The 22136-nt window shown below is 46.8% G+C and overlaps 1 protein-coding gene across 6 annotated transcripts in view; it reads left to right on the forward strand.

Moving 5' to 3' along the window:
* The window catches only part of LOC115158884 (tyrosine-protein kinase RYK-like), an 83900-nt gene that overhangs the window by 47561 nt on the left and 14203 nt on the right, over positions 1 to 22136 (forward strand). For 4 of the 6 annotated variants that reach the window (XM_029708297.1, XM_029708298.1, XM_029708300.1 and 1 more), the window contains exons 8-9: positions 5068 to 5151; positions 14070 to 14195. In XM_029708297.1, the coding sequence (XP_029564157.1) occupies positions 5068 to 5151; positions 14070 to 14195 (210 nt within the window). The remainder of the gene's footprint in view (positions 1 to 5067; positions 5152 to 14069; positions 14196 to 22136) is intronic. The other 2 variants (XM_029708299.1, XM_029708302.1) reach the window with 1 other exon arrangement.

The raw sequence follows: 22136 nt of genomic DNA on the forward strand, positions 1-22136 counted from the left end.
AAATAAAGTTTAAAAAATCAAATAAAGTAACAAGTTATTTACATAACAATAACGAGGCTATATACAGGGGGTACCGGTACAGAGTCAATGTGGAGGCTATATACAGGGGGGTACCGGTACAGAGTCAATGTGGAGGCTATATACAGGGGGTACTGGTACAGAGTCAATGTGGAGGCTATATACAGGGGGTACCGGTACAGAGTCAATGTGGAGGCTATATACAGGGGGTACCGGTACAGAGTCAATGTGGAGGCTATATACAGGGGGTACTGGTACAGAGTCAATGTGGAGGCTATATACAGGGGGTACTGGTACAGAGTCAATGTGGAGGCTATATACAGGGTGTTACGGTACAGAGTCAGTGTGGAGGCTATATACAGGGGGGTACCGGTACAGAGTCAATGTGGAGGCTATATACAGGGTGTTACGGTACAATGTGGAGGCTATATACAGGGTGTTACGGTACAATGTGGAGGCTATATACAGGGGGTACTGGTACATTTACATTACATTTAAGTCATTTAGCAGACGCTCTTATCCAGAGCGACTTACAAATTGGTGCATTCACCTTATGATATCCAGTGGAACAACCACTTTACAATAGTGCATCTAAATCTTTTAAGGGGGGGGGGGGTTAGAAGGATTACTTTATCCTATCCCAGGTATTCCTTAAAGAGGTGGGGTTTCAGGTGTCTCCGGAAGGTGGCGATTGACTCCGCTGTCCTGGCGTCGTGAGGGAGCTTGTTCCACCATTGGGGGTGCCAGAGCAGCGAACAGTTTTGACTGGGCTGAGCGGGAACTGTGCTTCCTCAGAGGTAGGGAGGCGAGCAGGCCAGAGGTGGATGAACGCAGTGCCCTTGTTTGGGTGTAGGGCCTGATCAGAGCCTGAAGGTACGGAGGTGCCGTTCCCCTCACAGCTCCGTAGGCAAGCACCATGGTCTTGTAGCGGATGCGAGCTTCAACTGGAAGCCAGTGGAGAGAGCGGAGGAGCGGGGTGACGTGAGAGAACTTGGGAAGGTTGAACACCAGACGGGCTGCGGCGTTCTGGATGAGTTGTAGGGGTTTAATGGCACAGGCAGGGAGCCCAGCCAACAGCGAGTTGCAGTAATCCAGACGGGAGATGGCAAGTGCCTGGATTAGGACCTGCGCCGCTTCCTGTGTGAGGCAGGGTCGTACTCTGCGAATGTTGTAGAGCATGAACCTACAGGATCGGGTCACCGCCTTGATGTTAGTGGAGAACGACAGGGTGTTGTCCAGGATCACGCCGAGGTTCTTAGCACTCTGGGAGGAGGACACAAGGGAGTTGTCAACCGTGATGGCGAGATCATGGAACGGGCAGTCCTTCCCCGGGAGGAAGAGCAGCTCCGTCTTGCCGAGGTTCAGCTTGAGGTGGTGATCCGTCATCCACACTGATATGTCTGCCAGACATGCAGAGATGCGATTCGCCACCTGGTTATCAGAAGGGGGAAAGCAATAGCAATGATAGGAGAGACCATGTGAGGATATGACAGAGCCAAGTGACTTGGTGTATAGCGAGAATAGGAGAGGGCCTAGAACAGAGCCCTGGGGGACACCAGTGGTGAGAGCACGTGGTGCGGAGACAGATTCTCGCCACGCCACCTGGTAGGAGCGACCTGTCAGGTAGGACGCAATCCAAGCGTGGGCCGCGCCGGAGATGCCCAACTCGGAGAGGGTGGAGAGGAGGATCTGATGGTTCACAGTATCAAAGGCAGCAGATAGGTCTAGAAGGATGAGAGCAGAGGAGAGAGAGTTAGCTTTAGCAGTGCGGAGAGCCTCCGTGACACAGAGAAGAGCAGTCTCAGTTGAATGCCCAGTCTTGAAACCTGACTGATTAGGATCAAGAAGGTCATTCTGAGATAGATAGCAGGAGAGCTGGCCAAGGACGGCACGTTCAAGAGTTTTGGAGAGAAAAGAAAGAAGGGATACTGGTCTGTGTGGAGGCTATATACAGGGGGTACCGGTACAGAGTCAATGTGGAGGCTATATACAGGGTGTTACGGTACAGAGTCAATGTGGAGGCTATATACAGGGGGTACCGGTACAGAATCAATGTGGAGGCTATATACAGGGGGTATTGGTACAGAGTCAATGTGGAGGCTATATACAGGGGGTATTGGTACAGAGTCAATGTGGAGGCTATATACAGGGGGTATTGGTACAGAATCAATGTGGAGGCTATATACAGGGGGTATTGGTACAGAGTCAATGTGGAGGCTATATACAGGGTATTACGGTACAGAGTCAATGTGGAGGCTATATACAGGGGGTATTGGTACAGAATCAATGTGGAGGCTATATACAGGGGGTACTGGTACAGAGTCAATGTGGAGGCTATATACAGGGGTACCGGTACAGAGTCAATGTGGGGGGGTACAGGTTAGTCGAGGTAATTCTTACATGGAGGTAGGGGTAAAGTGACTATGCATAGATAATAAACAGCGAGTAGCAGCAGTGTAGAAACAAAGGGAGGGGGTCAATGCAAATACTCTGTGTGGCCATTTGATTAATTGTTCAGCAGTCTTATGGCTTGGGGTTGAAGCTGTTAAGGAGATGGTTGTCCTTCTGGTAGGTTCTCCCATCTCTGCAGCACTCCACCAATCAGGCCTTTATGGTAGAGTGGCCAGACGGAAGCCACTCCTCAGTAAAAGGCACATGACAGCCCGTATGGAGTTTGCCAAAAGGCACCTAAAGGACTCTCAGACCATGAGAAAAAAGATTCTCTGGTCTGATGAAACCAAGATTGAACTCTTTGGCCTGAATGCCAAGAGTCACGTCTGGAGGAAACCTGGCACCATCCCTATGGTGAAGCATGGTGGTGGCAGCATCCCTACGGTGAAGCATGGTGGTGGCACCATCCCTACGGTGAAGCATGGTGGTGGCACCATCCCTACGGTGAAGCATGGTGGTGGCACCATCCCTACGGTGAAGCATGGTGGTGGCACCATCCCTACGGTGAAGCATGGTGGTGGCACCATCCCTACGGTGAAGCATGGTGGTGGCACCATCCCTACGGTGAAGCATGGTGGTGGCACCATCCCTACGGTGAAGCATGGTGGTGGCACCATCCCTACGGTGAAGCATGGTGGTGGCACCATCCCTACGGTGAAGCATGGTGGTGGCACCATCCCTAAAGGGGAAGCATGGTGGTGGCACCATCCCTACGGTGAAGCATGGTGGTGGCATCATCATGCTATGGGAATGTTTTTCAGAAGCAGAGACTGGGAGACTAGTCAGGATCGAGGGCTGTATTAGCAGAGCAAAGTACAGAGACCCTTGATAAAAAACCTGCTCAGGACCTCAGACTGGGGTGGATCACCTTCCAACAGGACAACGACCCTAAGCACACAGCCAAGACAACGACCCTAAGCACACAGCCAAGACAACGACCCTAAGCACACAGCCAAGACAACGACCCTAAGCACACAGCCAAGACAACGCAGGAGTGGCTTTGGGACAAGTCTCTGAATGGTCCATCCAGAACCCGGACTTAAACCCGATCGAACATCTCTGGAGAGACCTGAAAATAGCTGTGCAGCAACGCTCCCCATCCAACCTGACAGAGCTTGAGAGGATCTGCAGAGAAGAATGGGAGAAACTCCCCAAATACAGGTGTGCCAAGCTTGTAGCGTCATACCCAAGAAGACTCAAGGCTGTTTCGCTGCCAAAGGTGCTTCAACAAAGTACTCAGTAAAGGGTCTGAATACCTATGTAAATGTGTTTTATTTTTATTTGTAATAAGTTGGCAAACATTTCTAAAAACCTGTTTTTGCTTTCTTATTGTATGTAGATTGAGAATTATATATATTTTTAATCCATTTTATAATAAAACTAACATAACAAAATGTAAAAAAAAAATTAAAAAAAAGTTGAGGGGTCTGAATACTTTCTGAATGCGCTGTCAGCGTTGTTTTTCAGTCTTATTCCATTCATTGTGATGACTGTTTTAAAAGCCAATGTATGCTTGATCTGAAAATGTGGTCGAAGGCTCCTTATGGAGTAGCCTCCAGAGGCATGCAGAGGTCAAACTGAGTTTGTGCCACATCGCCATGCACCTCCCAAACGTTGTAACGATGTGAATTCCTCCGTATAGCTCTTCATTGACATGATTTGGTTGACAGTAGGTTGGGGCTGGATGTCCTGTATGAACACAAACGGCCAATGCAGAAGTCTGATTCATCATGCCTTTAACTCAGTGGTGTTTACGTCAACCTGTGTAAGAGGGTGTACTCTGGCCATCTACTGGCTGTGTCCTCCTCCTACTGCAGGTTGTTGGGGCTGTGTCCTCTTCCTACTGCAGGTTGTTGGGGCTGTGTCCTCTTCCTACTGCAGGTTGTTGGGGCTGTGTCCTCCTCCTACTGCAGGTTGTTGGGGCTGTGTCCTCCTCCTACTGCAGGTTGTTGGGGCTGTGTCCTCTTCCTACTGCAGGTTGTTGGGGCTGTGTCCTCCTCCTACTGCAGGTTGTTGGGGCTGTGTCCTCCTCCTACTGCAGGTTGTTGGGGCTGTGTCCTCTTCCTACTGCAGGTTCTTGGGGCTGTGTCCTCCTCCTACTGCAGGTTGTTGGGGCTGTGTCCTCCTCCTACTGCAGGTTGTTGGGGCTGTGTCCTCTTCCTACTGCAGGTGGCTGTGTCCTCTAATCTGCTTCAATGTGTTTAATGGTACCATCCCACACCTGTCATTTACCCAACGCTTAATCACCTCTGTCACTCTCTCTCCCACCCCTCTCTCCCTCCCTCCCTCACACTCTCTCTCTCCCGCCCTCCCTCTCTCTCCCGCCCTCCCTCTCTCTCCCGCCCTCCCTCTCTCTCTCCCGCCCTCCCTCTCTCTCTCCCGCCCTCCCTCTCTCTCCCTCCCCTCTCTCCCTCTCTCTCTCCTTCTCTCTCACACTCTCTCCCTCTCTCCCGCCCTCCCTCTCTCCCTCTCTCCCGCCCTCCTTCCCTCTCTCTCTCTCCCGCCCTCCCTCCTCTCTCTCCATCCCTCCCTCTCTCTCTCCATCCCTCCCTCTCTCTCTCCATCCCTCCCTCCATCCCCCTGTCCTCTCACTATCAGACCATCACCCTGGCACTGCACCCATTCTCCAGCTTGCTGCCGCCACCTTCCCAAACCCTGATGCCCCCATCCATGAAACCAGAAGTAAGTTCAGTCTCATGTAGTCCAGTCTTACCGAGGGCTCATCCACTGCACTAGTCCAGTCTCACCGAGGGCCCACCCACTGCACTAGTCCAGTCTCACCGGGGGCCCACCCACTGCACTAGTCCAGTCTCACCGGGGGCCCATCCACTGCACTAGTCCAGTCTAACCGTGGGCCCATCCACTGCACTAGTCCAGTTTCACCGGGGTCCACCCACTGCACTAGTCCAGTCTCACCGGGGGCCCACCCACTGCGCTAGTCCAGTCTCACCGGGGGCCCACCCACTGCACTAGTCCAGTCTCACCGGGGGCCCACCCACTGCGCTAGTCCAGTCTCACCGGGGGCCCACCCACTGCACTAGTCCAGTCTCACCGGGGGCCCACCCACTGCACTAGTCCAGTCTCACCGGGGGCCCACCCACTGCGCTAGTCCAGTCTCACCGGGGGCCCATCCACTGCGCTAGGCTCCCTGTGTTTTGCACAGTCATGTCACACAACCTGGATTTTAACGTTTTATTTCAAGCTTTTTCATCAAACTGTCCCCTTTTTTATTATTATTTTTTAATGGTAGATGGTCCAGCACCATCCTCACACACACACACACACTTGCTTTTATTTTTTGGTGTAATACTCATTTCTGGAGAAGGCTTAAAAATACAGGATAAAATCTGTCATGTGACATTTTTTATAGTTCCAAAACAAAGGCCCTATTCATAACTTCTACTAACGGATGAATTCATCTTTTTGTTTTATTCTCCCTGTGTTTGTTTGTGTGTTTTAATCATCTATAGTGTTTACCTAATCCATCCATATTGCAGTAGTTGGCTTCGTCCTTTTAAAGTGCAACAGTACTCCTTCCAGTAAAAATGTATTTCATTTAGTCACCTACTCTCATTGGTGATGTTACAGTGCCTTTCCTCACAGTGAGATTTACTGGTCTCGTCACAGGCATGTGTGGCACCATTTATCCTATAATCTGGTAAAGGACCGTCAAAACAAATTTGTACTTTTTTGTTGTCATAATTGTCATATTACATTTATTTGAAGAGGGTATGTAACTTTTTTATTTTCAAGTGCATATATAGTTTACCTAATATCAGTTTAAAATGTTGACATTGAAAAGGGTAAAATCTTTCATTATTTTACAAGCAGAAAAGCTTCATTTCCAAAAGTTCCAAGCGCTTAAACCATTTTCTTTTTGTGTTTGTTGTCACCAGAGCTGTGTTGTATTTGTTAGACCGTAGAGCCAAAGATGCAATACAAGCTCAAAACATGTTTCAACAAAAATGACAATTATGAAATCTGTGGTCATTTTCGTGACAATTAATTGTCACAGTTGTGCTGATCAGACACGGGTGGTTGTTTAACCTGGTTTTGGTGGTGTTCTGTTTGCCCACTAGGTGGCAGCAAAAAGCTGCGACATCTCTTTGGTCTGAAGACTGTAGAAATACAACAATGTAACAGATGTATCTCAGAAAACATTTGAAGATGGTACTGATGGTGTGCTATAAAACCGAATATTTTATAGTTACATTATGTAAAAAAAAAAGAAATGACCAGACACTGACATTGCTTATTCTGATATTTTTTGTTTCTTCTAATTGTTTTAGTTTTATTTGTGTACAGTATTGTCCTGTTAGATAGTATTGTGCTGTTAAAAAAAATCTAATTTTGTCACATGCTCCGTTCACCTTACAGTGAAATACTTACGCGCCATTAATCAACAATGCAGTTTAAAGTAGAGTTAAGAAAATATTTACTAAATAAAGTAAAAAATAACACAATAAAATAAGAATAATGGCTATATTGAAGTGGTACCTGTAGTGAGTCAATGTGCAGGGGTACATGTTAGTCGAGGTCATTAGACAGGGGTAGGGGTAAAGTGACTGCATAGATAAACAGAGTAGCAGCAGTGTAAAAGCGGGGGGGGGGGTCAATGCAAATAGTCTGGGTAGCCATTTGATTAGCTGTTCAGCAGTTTTATGGCTTGGGGGGGATAGAAGCTGTTAAGGAGCCTTTTGGACCTAGACTTAGCGCTCCGGTACCGCTTGCCATGTGGTAGCAGAGAGAACAGTCTATGACTTGGGTGGCTGGAGTCTTTGACAATTTTTAGGGCCTTCCTCTGACACCGCCTGGTATAAAGGTACTGGATGGCAGGAAGCTTGGCCCCAGTGATGTACTGGACTGTACTTATTACCCTCTGTAGCGCCTTATGGCAACTGCTCGGCATCTGACCATACCAGACGGTGATGCAACAGGTCAGAAGGCTCTCGATAGTGCAGCTGTTGAGGATCTGAGGACCCAAGACATATTTTTTCAGTCTCCTGAGGGGGGAAAGGCGTTGTCGTGCCCTCTTCACGACTTTCTTAGATAGTATTGTGCTGTTAGATAGTACTGTGCTGTTAGATAGTATTGTGCTGTTAGATAGTATTGTGCTGTTAGATAGTATTGTGCTGTTAAACATTTTACTGCACTGCTGGAGCTGGAAACACAACACAATCATTTTGCTTCACATGTTTTAACATCTGCTAATCTGTTTATGCAACAAATAAACTTTGATTTGATAAAGGCACATACCAATCCTGATCTCACTGTCGCCTGTAGGCATGTGATTTGAGGTTCATTTAAGCATTTTTCACTTTTCCATATGAAGGGGTTTTAAAATGTTTAGATTGACATATAGGATGGAGGGATATGTGCTAACATGCATGACACATTCAAGAGTGTCTTCGCGAATCCCTCGGGCTTAGCTTAGTTTAGCTTGTCCTGGACTGGAGTATCTCAACCCAATTTGATACTGATGTTTAAAGGTGCAATCTGGGATATTTACAGGTATTTTTGTCTTTAAAAAAAATGAATGATGAGCCTATTGGTTAACTGCCAAAATAAAGGAAACACTTGAGTAAAATAGGGATACAAACTACACTGCTCAAAAAAATAAAGGGAACACTTAAACAACACAATGTAACTCCAAGTCAATCACACTTCTGTGAAATCAAACTGTCCACTTAGGAAGCAACACTGATTGACAATACATTTCACATGCTGTTGTGCAAATGGAATAGAAAACAGGTGGAAATTATAGGCAATTAGCAAGACACCCCAATAAAGGATTGGTTCTGCAGGTGGTGACCACAGACCACTTCTCAGTTCCTATGCTTCCTGGCTGATGTGTTGGTCACTTTTGAATGCTGGCGGTGCTTTCACTCTAGTGGTAGCATGAGACGGAGTCTACAACCCACACAAGTGGCTCAGGTAGTGCAGCTCATCCAGGATGGCACATCAATGCGAGCTGTGGCAAGAAGGTTTGCTGTGTCGGTCTGCTTAGTGTCCAGAGCATGGAGGCGCTACCAGGAGACAGGCCAGTACATCAGGAGATGTGGAGGAGGCCGTAGGAGGGCAACAACCCAGCAGCAGGACCGCTACCTCCGCCTTTGTGCAAGGAGGAGCAGGAGGAGCACTGCCAGAGCCCTGCAAAATGACCTCCAGCAGGCCACAAATGTGCATGTGTCTGCTCAAACGGTCAGAAACAGGCTCCATGAGGGTGGTATGAGGGCCCGACGTCCACAGGTGGGGGTTGTGCTTACAGCCCAACACCGTGCAGGACGTTTGGCATTTGCCAGAGAACACCAAGATTGGCAAATTCGCCACTGGCGCCCTGTGCTCTTCACAGATGAAAGCAGGTTCACACTGAGCACATGTGACAGAGTCTGGAGACGCCGTGGAGAACGTTCTGCTGCCTGCAACATCCTCCAGCATGACCGGTTTGGCGGTGGGTCAGTCATTGTATGGGGTGGCATTTCTTTGGGGGGCCGCACAGCCCTCCATGTGCTCGCCAGAGGTAGCCTGACTGCCATTAGGTACCGAGATGAGATCCTCAGACCCCTTGTGAGACCATATGCTGGTGCGGTTGGCCCTGGGTTCCTCCTAATGCAAGACAATGCTAGACCTCATGTGGCTGGAGTGTGTCAGCAGTTCCTGCAAGAGGAAGGTATTGATGCTATGGACTGGCCCGCCCGTTCCCCAGACCTGAATCCAATTGAGCACATCTGGGACATCATGTCTCGCTCCATCCACCAACGCCACGTTGCACCACAGACTGTCCAGGAGTTGGCGGATGCTTTAGTCCAGGTCTGGGAGGAGATCCCTCAGGAGACCATCCGCCACCTCATCAGGAGCATGCCCAGGCGTTGTAGGGAGGTCATACAGGCACGTGGAGGCCACACACACTACTGAGCCTCATTTTGACTTGTTTTAAGGACATTACATCAAAGTTGGATCAGCCTGTAGTGTGGTTTTCCACTTTAATTTTGAGTGTGACTCCAAATCCAGACCTCCATGGGTTGATAAATTGGATTTCCATTGATTATTTTTGTGTGATTTTGTTGTCAGCACATTCAACTATGTAAAGAAAAAAGTATTTAATAAGATTATTTCATTCATTCAGATCTAGGATGTGTTGTTTAAGTGTTCCCTTTATTTTTTTGAGCAGTGTCTATTGAAAGCAGGTGCTTCCACACAGGTGTGGTTCCTGAGTTAATTAAACCGTTAACATCCCATCATGCTTAGGGTCATGTATAAAAATACCCAGTTGCCCCATTGTTTTGGCTACCATGGCTAGAAGAAGAGATCAGTGACCTTGAAAGAGGCGTCTGGAAGGAGCCCAGAGTGTTTAAAGAGTATGTGATGGTTATGTCCTTGGAAGGAGCCCAGAGTCTTTAAAGATTATGTGATGGTTATATCCTTGGAAGGAGCCCAGAGTGTTTAAAGGGTATGTGATGGTTATATCCTTGGAAGGAGCCCAGAGTGTTTAAAGGGTATGTGGTGGTTATATCCTTGGAAGGAGCCCAGAGTGTTTAAAGACTGTGGTGGTTATATCCTTGGAAGGAGCCCAGAGTGTTTAAAGGGTATGTGATGGTTATATCCTTGGAAGGAGCCCAGAGTGTTTAAAGGGTATGTGATGGTTATATCCTCGGGGACAGTTTGGTTAAGGGTCATGAACTATTGTGTGGATGAAGGGTGGGTGGCGGGTTGAAGAAAGAAAACAATACTTAATACAATACTTAACACTTATTTTTCTTAACTGCATTGTTGGTTAAGGGCTTGTAAAGTAAGGTCTACACCGGTTGTATTCGGCGCTTGTCACAAATAAAATTTGATTTGATTAAAAATAATCCATTAATGTATTATTCTTGTGCAATTTGAGGGTTTTCTTTTGTCAGCGTAAGCTTTAGCACATAACTTTTAACACGCCAAATAGTCTACACACCTATCGTAAAAACGCTTTTGGGATGGTGCTGAAAAAGTTAACGTCGATCCACTGAGACAAAAAGGACAATGGTGTCAAAGTTGAATTAAATAAGAGAAAAGCTGTGAAATGGAGAGTTGAAAATAAAGAGAAGGGAGAACCACAACAGGAATGTTTAGGAAAGACTTGGTTAAGTGGTAAAAGAGGATGATAGCAGTGTCACCTGTGCTAAGTGTCGCCTGTGCTAAGTGTCGCCTGTGCTAAGTGTCGCCTGTGCTAAGTGTCGCCTGTGCTAAGTGTCGCCTGTGCTAAGTGTCGCCTGTGCTAAGTGTCGCCTGTACGTGATTGTGAGGCGCTATACAAATTCGACAGTCAAGACGGTGACTTCAAATAGGCCTATGGCACGTCAAGGGAACTTTAGCCTACTGTTCAGATGTGTTGAATGGAAAATGAAATCTGGACACTGACTGTAGGTATTTAACCTAGCCTTAATATTAACTCCTGCACAATTACTCCAGCATTACATTTTTTTTTTTTTTAATCACAAAAAAAAAAGTACATTTTGACTCGGGAACAGGAGTAGAGAAATAGGATTTTATTTCTTTCAGCATCTTGAGAACATGTGAATGCGCAGTTAGGGACAGCTTGTAGACGTGTTTTTCTTCAACAGCATCATTCAAGCCGAACTGAAATATTATCAGAAACATGCTGTGTCGTTTTCACAGATTTCTATTTCCTACAACCGGTCAAACTGATGGCATTAGGAAATGTTCCACAGAAAATTTTTGCCATTATAATTTTTGGGGTGTTATTGCATTTTCTCCCCGGTCCCTAAACATATTTGATCCGCGAATGAAGGATATAGTAGAGAACTTCACAGATGTTTACTAGATAAATCGATTGAAGCATTCATTCTATGACATTATTCTGGTGAGCAAGTGTTTATTCAGTCTTCTAGGGAAACAAGTAATGACAGAGAAGCATGTCTCTAATTAGAGACAAGATGTCTAACAAATAGCTTAGCAAAATGTTGGAAATTCTAAGCAGAAACGAATCTAAATTGGGCCCCAAAAAAAAGGATCCTGCACCCCCCTGTCAAAGAATCATTCTGCCATCTCTGTCTGTAGCTTACAGCGCATTTTCTATATTAGCCGGTGCAGGACTCAGATTTACACGATCACGTATAGTCAGGTGGGTACGGATGGTTTATTAGCAGTTACGGGTGAAGGAACAGCTGACCTGCGCACCGTGTGTCAGGCACCATAACTCAACCCAATTGAACACTTATGGAAGGTTCTGGAGGGGTACCTGAGACAGCGTTTTCCACCACCATCAACAAAAACACTAAAGGCTCGAATTTCTTGTGGAAGAATGGAGTCGGTATCCCTCCAACAGAGTTCCAGACACTTGTAGAATCTATGCCAAGATGCATTGAAGCTGTTCTGGCTCGTGGTGGCCCGACACCCTATTAAGACACACTATTTACCTGTATATTCAAATGCCCAACAGCAGTTACCTGTATATTAAAATGTTTTCTGCTGTTGGGCTCAAACTCAAATCCCAGATTGTAGTTGGAGTACTTTCATGTCGATCTGATTTGCTCAACGTGTCCTCTGTTATAATATCTCTCTTTGGTTTGCGTCTCGCTTCACTGCTGCAGTCTTCACCAGCGGTTAATCACACCCTCTGAGGGTGACTCCCAAATTGGGCCCCATATTCCCTATGTAGTACCTGGTGAAAAGTAGTGCACTACATAGGGAATAGGGTGCCATTTGGGACTGGGAATAAGGAGGGCTCACAAAGGATTCCTTCTTTACCTGTTAGCCAGCAGCATCCAGACTACAATATGCTGTATTATAATGTGGTATCTGTCCACTGATGTTACAATATGCTGTATTATAATGTGGTATCTGTCCACTGATGTTACAATATGCTGTATTATAATGTGGTATCTGTCCACTGACGTGTTACATTATGCTGTATTATAATGTGGTATCTGTCCACTGACGTGTTACATTATGCTGTATTATAATGTGGTATCTGTCCACTGATGTTACATTATGCTGTATTATAATGTGGTATCTGTCCACTGACGTTACAATATGCTGTATTATAATGTGGTATCTGTCTCCACTGATGTTACAATATGCTGTATTATAATGTGGTATCTGTCTCCACTGATGTTACAATATGCTGTATTATAATGTGGTATCTGTCTCCACTAATGTTACATTATGCTGTATTATGTGGTATCTGTCCACTAATGTTACAATATGCTGTATTATAATGTGGTAACTGTCCACTGATGTTACAATATGCTGTATTATAATGTGGTATCTGTCTCCACTGACGTGTCCACCAGGGATACGTGTTTCTAGAAAGGGGTTATGTCGACACTGACGCTGTGATAGGGGAGCGAATGCCGTTATTATGATATGTGAATGTTCACATTTACCAACAGTAGGACAGGTTTCAGACAATAACACACGTCTGTAGCGACGTTATGAAAGGGACTGGAGATGAATCACACACATCCAATCAGCCTGATCGCAGGTCGGTTGTTTTAAATGAAGTATTTTAAACTACAAAACTACCAAACTACCAAACTACAAAACTACAAAACTTGCCAAGTGAAGATGTTAATTCCGTTGTAGACATGTCTTTCATAAACCCTTTGATCCTCAGATAAAAGTCATCATACTAAAGGTTCAAACTCCTTTTCATATTTTCAAGTTTATTGGAGGGCGACGGTGGAAGAGACAGGAGAGTTTATTATTTTATTTTTTTTAGAAGGGAGTGTGTATTAGAAGTCTGATTTAAACTCTGACTTGTCCCTCTCTCTCGCTCCTTCCCTCCCTCCTACCCACCATCCCTCCCTCCCTCCTACCCACCGTCCCTCCCTCCCCCCCTCCCTCCTACCCACCGTCCCTCTCTCTCTCCCCCTCCGTCCCTCCTACCCACCGTCCCTCCCTCTCTCCCTCCCTCCCCCACCATCCCTCCCTCCCTCTCTCCCTCCCTCTCTCCCTCCCTCCTACCCACCGTCCCCCTCTCCCTCCCTCCCTCCTACCCACCGTCCCCCTCTCCCTCCCTCCCTCCTACCCACCGTCCCCCTCTCCCTCCCTCCCTCCTACCCACCCTCCCCCTCCTACCCTCCGTCCCCCTCTCTCCCTCCTACCCACCGTCCCCCTCTCCCTCCCTCCTACCCACCGTCCCCCTCTCCCTCCCTCCCTCCTACCCACCGTCCCCCTCTCCCTCCCTCCCTCCTACCCACCCTCCCCCTCCTACCCTCCGTCCCCCTCTCTCCCTCCTACCCACCGTCCCCCTCTCCCTCCCTCCTACCCACCGTCCCCCTCTCCCTCCCTCCCTCCTACCCACCGCCCCCCTCTCCCTCCCTCCCTCCTACCCACCGTCCCCCTCTCCCTCCCTCCCTCCTACCCACCCTCCCCCTCCTACCCACCGTCCCCCTCTCCCTCCCTCCCTCCTACCCACCCTCCCCCTCCTACCCACCGTCCCCCTCTCCCTCCCTCCCTCCTACCCACCCTCCCCCTCCTACCCTCCGTCCCCCTCTCTCCCTCCTACCCTCCGTCCCCCTCTCCCTCCTACCCACCGTCCTCCTCTCCCTCCTACCCACCGTCCCGCTCTCCTTCTCTCCTTCTCTCCCCCACCCACCAAGGCTATCCGTCCCTGCGTATTGAGAAGAACGACCTGAGAAGCGTTAGTCTGCTTGAAGCCAAAGCCAAGGTCAAAGACATCTCCATCTCTAGACTGAGAGTCACTCTACGGGACGTCCTGCACGAAGGTAACACACACACACAGACACACACAGAGAGAGAGAGAGAGAGTATTGCACCAGCGACTGTAACAGTTCGCAAACCCCCCGGAGAATTCCAGAGCTGACTGGCGCTGAAGTCTGAATATAGCCTGAATTGTGATTATTGGATTAAACTGCATTAAACCATCACAACACAAGTATCCTGACTGACAGCTATAGCGTACACAGTCACAGGACACACACTGCGCTGTGACGTGACCCAACTTGTCCGGTAGATCAGTTGTTCGCTTCTGGGGAGTATCTTCTGACCTTCTGCAATTATCTCATGTTGTGAAACCAAAAGAACACGGAACACAGAGTCCAACTCCGTTTCCAGACCTTACAAGGTGTTTGAGACATCTGTGTACACGTCCCAAATCGCACCCTATTCGCTGACACCCCCTAGGGGCCCTTGTTTAAAAGAAGGACACTGTGTAGGAGAATAGGGTTTGGGACGTACACAGACGAACACATTGATTCATGTCTGATGGATTGAATGTTATTGTTGTACCTGGTTGTGAAACTAAAGATGGTACATAACACACGGTCCAATGACCAGCTCTCACTTCCAACTGACACTAACCGAGGTGTGACATCCTGACCGAAACATTCCTTTCAAAACTCTGCACAATAAAACAACATGGTAATTGGTCAGTGTGTCGGTGTGAGACGACACGGTCGTTCGTCCGTGTGTAGGTCAGGTGACGTGGATGCTACGCTACAGGACTGTTTTGCTGCACAGACTGGAATATGTTTCCCGGGATTTTATTGGCATTGAGGAGTACAACACCTCAGTCATCGGCTTTATCAATAAGTTCATTGCTAATGTCATCCCCACAGTGACAGTACGTACATTTCCCAACCAGAAGCCATGGATTTACAGGCACCGTCCACATCGAGCTAAAGGCTAAAGCTTCTGCTTTCAAGGAGCGGGACACTAATCCGGATGCCTATTAGAAACCATCAAACAGGCAAAGCGTCAATACAGGACTAAGATTGAATCCTCCTACACCGTGTCTGACGCTCGTCGGATGTGGCAGGGCTTGAAAACTATTACGGTACTACAAAGGGAAACCCAAACGCGAGCTGCCTAGTGACACGAGACTACCAGATGAGCTAAATGCCTTTTTTATGCTCGCTTCAAGGCAAGCGACACTGAAGCATTCACGCGAGCATTAGCTGTTCTGGATAACTGATAACGCTCTCGGTAGCTGATGTGAGCAAGATCTTTTAAACAGGTCAACATTGACAAAGCCACGGGGCCAGATGGATTACCAGGATGTGTATTCAAAGCATGCACAGACCAACTGGCAAGTGTCTTCACTGACATTTTCAACCTCTCCCTGACCATATCTGTTGTACCTACATATTTCAAGCAGACCACCATAGTCCCTGTGCCCAAGGAAGCGAATGTAACCTGCCTAAATGATTACTGCCCCGTAGCACTCACATCTGCAGCCATGAAGTGCTTTGAAAGGCTGGTCATGGCTCACATCAACAGCATCATCCCGGATACCCTAGACCCACTCCAATTCGCATACCGCCCCAACAGATCCACAGATGATGCAATCTCTATTGCACTCCACACTGCCCTTTCCCACCTGGACAAAAGGAACACCTATTTGAGAATGCTGCTCATCGACTACAGCTCAGCGTTCAACACCATAGTGCCCACAAAGCTCATCACTAAGCTAAGGACCCTGGGACTAAACACCTCCCTCTGCAACTGGATCCTGGACTTCCTGACGGGCCGCCCCCAGGTGGTGAGGGTAGGTTACAACACATCTGCCACGCTGATCCTCAACACTGGGGCCCCTCAGGGGAGTGTACTTAGCCCCCTCCTGTACTCCATTCACCCACGACTGCGTGGCAAAACAAAACTCCAACCCTATCATTAAGTTTGCTGACGACACAGCAGGGGTAGGCCTGATCACCGACAGTGATGAGACAGCCTATAGGTAGGAGGGCAGAGAACTGGCAGTGTGGTGCCAGGACAACAATCTCTCCCTCAATGTGATCAAGACAAAGGAGCTGATCGTGGACTACAGGAAAAGGAGGACCGAACAGGCCCCCATTTAACATCAACGGGGCTGTAGTGGAGCGGGTCGAGAGTTTCAAGTTCCTTGGTGTCCACATCACCAACGATCTATCATTGTCCGAACACACCAAGACAGTCGTGAAGAGGCCACTACAGTTCCTATTCCCCCTCACAAGACTGAAAAGATTTGGCATGGGTCCTCAGATCCTCAAAGTTCTACGGCTGCACCATCTTGACCGGGTACAGCAACTGCTCGGCATCTGACCGTAAGGTGCTACAGAGGGTAGTGCTACAGAGGGTAGTGCTACAGAGGGTAGTGCTACAGAGGGTAGTGCTACAGAGGGTAGTGCTACAGAGGGTAGTGCTACAGAGGGTAGTGCTACAGAGGGTAGTGCTACAGAGGGTAGTGCTACAGAGGGTAGTGCTACAGAGGGTAGTGCTACAGAGGGTAGTGCTACAGAGGGTAGTGCTACAGAGGGTAGTGCATACATCATGGGGGCCCCAAGCTTCCTGCAGTGTCAGAGGAAAGCCCATAAAATTGTCAGACTCTCCAGTCACCCAAGTCATAGCCTATTTTCTCTGCTACCGCACAGCAAGCGGTACCGGAGCGCCAAGTCTAGGACCAAATGGCTCCTTAACAGCTTCTACCCCCAAGCCATAAGACTGCTGAACAATTAATCAAATGGCCACCGAACTATTACATTGACCCCTTCTCCTCTCGCCTCCCCTTCCGTTTGTTTTGTACACTGCTGCTACTCGCTGTTATTATCTATGCATAGTCACAAATTACCTCTAACCTGTAGCCACGCACACTGACTCGATACCGGTACCCCCAGTAGATGGCCTCGTTATTGTGTTTTTATTATTTTTTACTTTTGTTTATTTGGTAAATATTCTCTCTTCTTGAACTGCACTGTTAAGGGTTTCTAAGTAAGCATTTCACGGTAAGGTCTACACTGTATTCGGAGCATGTGACAAATAAAGTTTGATTTAAAACCTGGTCATTCATCACTGTGTAGGTTTAAGACAACATGGTCATTCGTCACTGTGTAGGTTTAAGACAACATGGTCATTCATCACGGTGTAGGTTTAAGACAACATGGTTGTTGGCCAGTGTGTAGGTTTAAGACAACATGGTTGTTGGTCTCTGTGTAGGTTTAAGACAACATGGTCATTCATCACTGTGTAGGTTTAAGACAACATGGTTGTTCGTCACTGTGTAGGTTTAAGACAACATGGTTGTTGGTCAGTGTGTAGGTTTAAGACAACATGGTCGTTGGTCAGTGTGTAGGTTTAAGACAACATGGTTGTTGGTCAGTGTGTAGGTTTAAGACAACATGGTTGTTGGTCTCTGTGTAGGTTTAAGACAACATGGTCATTCATCACTGTGTAGGTTTAAGACAACATGGTCATTCATCACTGTGTAGGTTTAAGACAACATGGTCATTCATCACTGTGTAGGTTTAAGACAACATGGTTGTTGGTCACTGTGTAGGTTTAAGACAACATGGTCATTCATCACTGTGTAGGTTTAAGACAACATGGTTGTTGGTCTCTGTGTAGGTTTACGACAACATGGTCATTCATCACTGTGTAGGTTTAAGACAACATGGTCATTCATCACTGTGTAGGTTTAAGACAACATGGTTGTTGGTCACTGTGTAGGTTTAAGACAACATGGTTGTTGGTCAGTGTGTAGGTTTAAGACAACATGGTCATTCATCACGGTGTAGGTTTAAGACAACATGGTCGTTGGTCAGTGTGTAGGTTTAAGACAACATGGTTGTTGGTCAGTGTGTAGGTTTAAGACAACATGGTCATTCATCACTGTGTAGGTTTAAGACAACATGGTTGTTGGTCAGTGTGTAGGTTTAAGACAACATGGTTGTTGGTCACTGTGTAGGTTTAAGACAACATGGTCATTCGTCACTGTGTAGGTTTAAGACAACATGGTTGTTGGTCAGTGTGTAGGTTTAAGACAACATGGTTGTTGGTCAGTGTGTAGGTTTAAGACAACATGGTTGTTGGTCAGTGTGTAGGTTTAAGACAACATGGTCATTCATCACGGTGTATGTTTAAGACAACATGGTCATTCATCACGGTGTATGTTTAAGACAACATGGTCATTCGTCACTGTGTAGGTTTAAGACAACATGGTTGTTGGTCAGTGTGTAGGTTTAAGACAACATGGTTGTTGGTCAGTGTGTAGGTTTTTTTTACAACATGGTTGTTGGTCAGTGTGTAGGTTTAAGACAACATGGTTGTTGGTCTCTGTGTAGGTTTAAGACAACATGGTTGTTGGTCAGTGTGGTGATCTATTGTTGTTTTGTGTGTGACAGGAATGACGAAGCGTTACCATCCAGACTGTTACTCCTTGCCAGGCAAGCGGTGGCATACGTCTACCAATGGCATCCCTGATAATACTTTATTAGAATACATCAATAATTAACATAGATCAATGGAATTTGACCAAAACATGGAAACGTGATGCACGGAACATTAGCCTACAATGTTTATTTCACACAATGATAGTATATGCTTGTCCATGCCGTCGTTACCACCTGCATTACACTTCAAAACGGCTTCAACTGCCACCACGGATTTCTACATGGCTAGAAATTGTACCTGCCTATGCCATCGGGAGTTAGCGTTTAGCAGCCATTTTCTCTGAAGCTGGAAAGGGTCAACTTGTAAATTTATAATGGAAGAACAGCCAAATATATCCAAATTGGATTTTTGTAACCACTTCGTGGGCCTGTTAGAACACATACGTCATGACATTTTAAGAATATCCACGTTGATAGACTAGTTGTTTTTGAATGGCCACCAACGACGGCTTCCATGCACTTTCCTCACGGTCTGCGTTCCATTGAACTCTCTACGACATGTATTGCTTCATTCAGGTCGTATGCTAGTGTGAATATTGGAATTAGAGGTCTTTACGGGTCCAGAAAGTTGGTTCTGTGGCTTTCCCCACCCGACCAGCTATGCATACATATATTCTTTAAAAGCAACATGTAAAAGTGTTGGTTACATGAGCTGAAATAAAAGATCCCAGAAATGTTCCATGTGCACAAAAAAACCCATATTTCTCTGTAATTTTGTGCACAAATTTGTTTACATCTCTGTTAGTGAGCATTTCTCTTTTGCCAAGATAATCCATCCACCTGACAGGTGTGACATATCAAGAAGCTGATAAAATCCTGCATATATCCAGCAACTTTGCACAGCCATTGAAGAGGAGTGGGACAAAATTCCACAGGCCACGTTCAACAACCTGATCAACTCTGTGAAGATGTGTCGCGCTGCACGAGACAAATGGTCACACCAGATACTGACTGGTTCTGATCCACATCTCTACCTTTTTTTTAGGTATCTGTTACCAACGGATGCGTATCTGTATTCCCGGTCGTGAAATCCATAGATTAGGGCCTAATGAAGTTATTTAAAGAGACATAGTTCCGTATACGAACTGTAACTTAGTAAAATCTTTGATATTCTTACATGTTCCGTTTTTATATTTTGTTCAGTGTAATTGACCAAAGTCTGTTAAATGATTTTGAATTCCATTTCCATTTCGTTTTTTTTCTGTGAGCTCGATGCTCAGTTTATGTAGAGAGAAATCAGATCAAACCCGAACTGTGCGGTGTAGTAAGGAGATGTAGTTTCCAACAGGTCAATATTCTACATAGTTTAGAGCAGAAAAGCTGGTAATTAACAACTACAATGGAAAAAAATGCACATCCAACTTATCAGGTGCAGGACAGAAGAAAGTATCCAAGAAAAAAGGAATGTCCGCAACTCTGTAAATATACTGCTCAAAAAAATAAAGGGAACACTTAAACAACACATCCTAGATCTGAATGAAAGAAATAATCTTATTAAATACTTTTTTCTTTACATAGTTGAATGTGCTGACAACAAAATCACACAAAAATAATCAATGGAAATCCAATTTATCAACCCATAGAGGTCTGGATTTGGAGTCACACTCAAAATTAAAGTGGAAAACCACACTACAGGCTGATCCAACTTTGATGTAATGTCCTTAAAACAAGTCAAAATGAGGCTCAGTAGTGTGTGTGGCCTCCACATGCCTGTATGACCTCCCTACAACGCCTGGGCATGCTCCTGATGAGGTGGCGGATGGTCTCCTGAGGGATCTCCTCCCAGACCTGAACTAAAGCATCCGCCAACTCCTGGACAGTCTGTGGTGCAACGTGGCGTTGGTGGATGGAGCGAGACATGATGTCCCAGATGTGCTCAATTGGATTCAGGTCTGGGGAACGGGCGGGCCAGTCCATAGCATCAATGCCTTCCTCTTGCAGGAACTGCTGACACACTCCAGCCACATGAGGTCTAGCATTGTCTTGCATTAGGAGGAACCCAGGGCCAACCGCACCAGCATATGGTCTCACAGGGGGTCTGAGGATCTCATCTCGGTACCTAATGGCAGTCAGGTTACCTCTGGCGAGCACATGGAGGGCTGTGCGGCCCCCCAAAGAAATGCCACCCCACACCATGACTGACCCACTGCCAAACCGGTCATGCTGGAGGATGTTGCAGGCAGCAGAACGTTCTCCACGGCGTCTCCAGACTCTGTCACGTCTGTCACATGTGCTCAGTGTGAACCTGCTTTCATCTGTGAAGAGCACAGGGCGCCAGTGGCGAATTTGCCAATCTTGGTGTTCTCTGGCAAATGCCAAATGTCCTGCACAGTGTTGGGCTGTAAGCACAACCCCCACTTGTGGACGTCGGGCCCTCATACCACCCTCATGGAGTCTGTTTCTGACCGTTTGAGCAGACACATGCACATTTGTGGCCTGCTGGAGGTCATTTTGCAGGGCTCTGGCAGTGCTTCTCCTGCACCTCCTTGCACAAAGTCGGAGGTAGCGGTCCTGCTGCTGGGTTGTTGCCCTCCTACGGCCTCCTCCACGTCTCCTGATGTACTGGCCTGTCTCCTGGTAGCGCCTCCATGCTCTGGACACTACGCTGACAGACACAGCAAACCTTCTTGCCACAGCTCGCATTGATGTGCCATCCTGGATGAGCTGCACTACCTGAGCTACTTGTGTGGGTTGTAGACTCCGTCTCATGCTACCACTAGAGTGAAAGCACCGCCAGCATTCAAAAGTGACCAAAACATCAGCCAGGAAGCATAGGAACTGAGAAGTGGTCTGTGGTCCCCACCTGCAGAACCACTCCTTTATTGGGGGTGTCTTGCTAATTGCCTAGAATTTCCACCTGTTGTCTATTCCATTTGCACAACAGCATGTGAAATGTATTGTCAATCAGTGTTGCTTCCTAAGTGGACAGTTTGATTTCACAGAAGTGTGATTGACTTGGAGTTACATTGTGTTGTTTAAGTGTTCCCTTTATTTTTTGGAGCAGTGTATTATATTACACAGTGGACATATGGAAAACCATAAATACATTTCCTTCTTTTTTATCAATGTCAAGCAGGCCAATAGCAATAGATAAAAAAACAGATGAGACCCATGCATCAATCATTTTGTATACAATATTATATAGGGGAAATGGAGGGGGAAAAAGGCACATTTTATACAAAAGGTTTTATGTCTAGTTCTGCATTTAGACCTTTTAGAGACAAAGTGCTGAGGAAATGGATCCAAAAGGACTCGTCTCAGGAGGAAATGGATCCAAAAGGACTCTCGTCTCAGTTGGAAATGGATCCAACAGGACTCTCGTCTCAGGAGGAAATGGATCCAACAGGACTCTCGTCTCAGGAGGAAATGGATCCAACAGGACTCTCGTCTCAGGAGGAAATGGATCCAAAAGGACTCTCGTCTCAGGAGGAAATGGGCAAAATCCCTTGAATGAGTAGGTGTATCCAAAGCCATTTGTTGGTAAAGTTGTCTTAAGTGCAATGC

This window comes from Salmo trutta, chromosome 22, assembly GCF_901001165.1.
Source record: "Salmo trutta chromosome 22, fSalTru1.1, whole genome shotgun sequence".
Taxonomy (NCBI): domain Eukaryota; kingdom Metazoa; phylum Chordata; class Actinopteri; order Salmoniformes; family Salmonidae; genus Salmo; species Salmo trutta.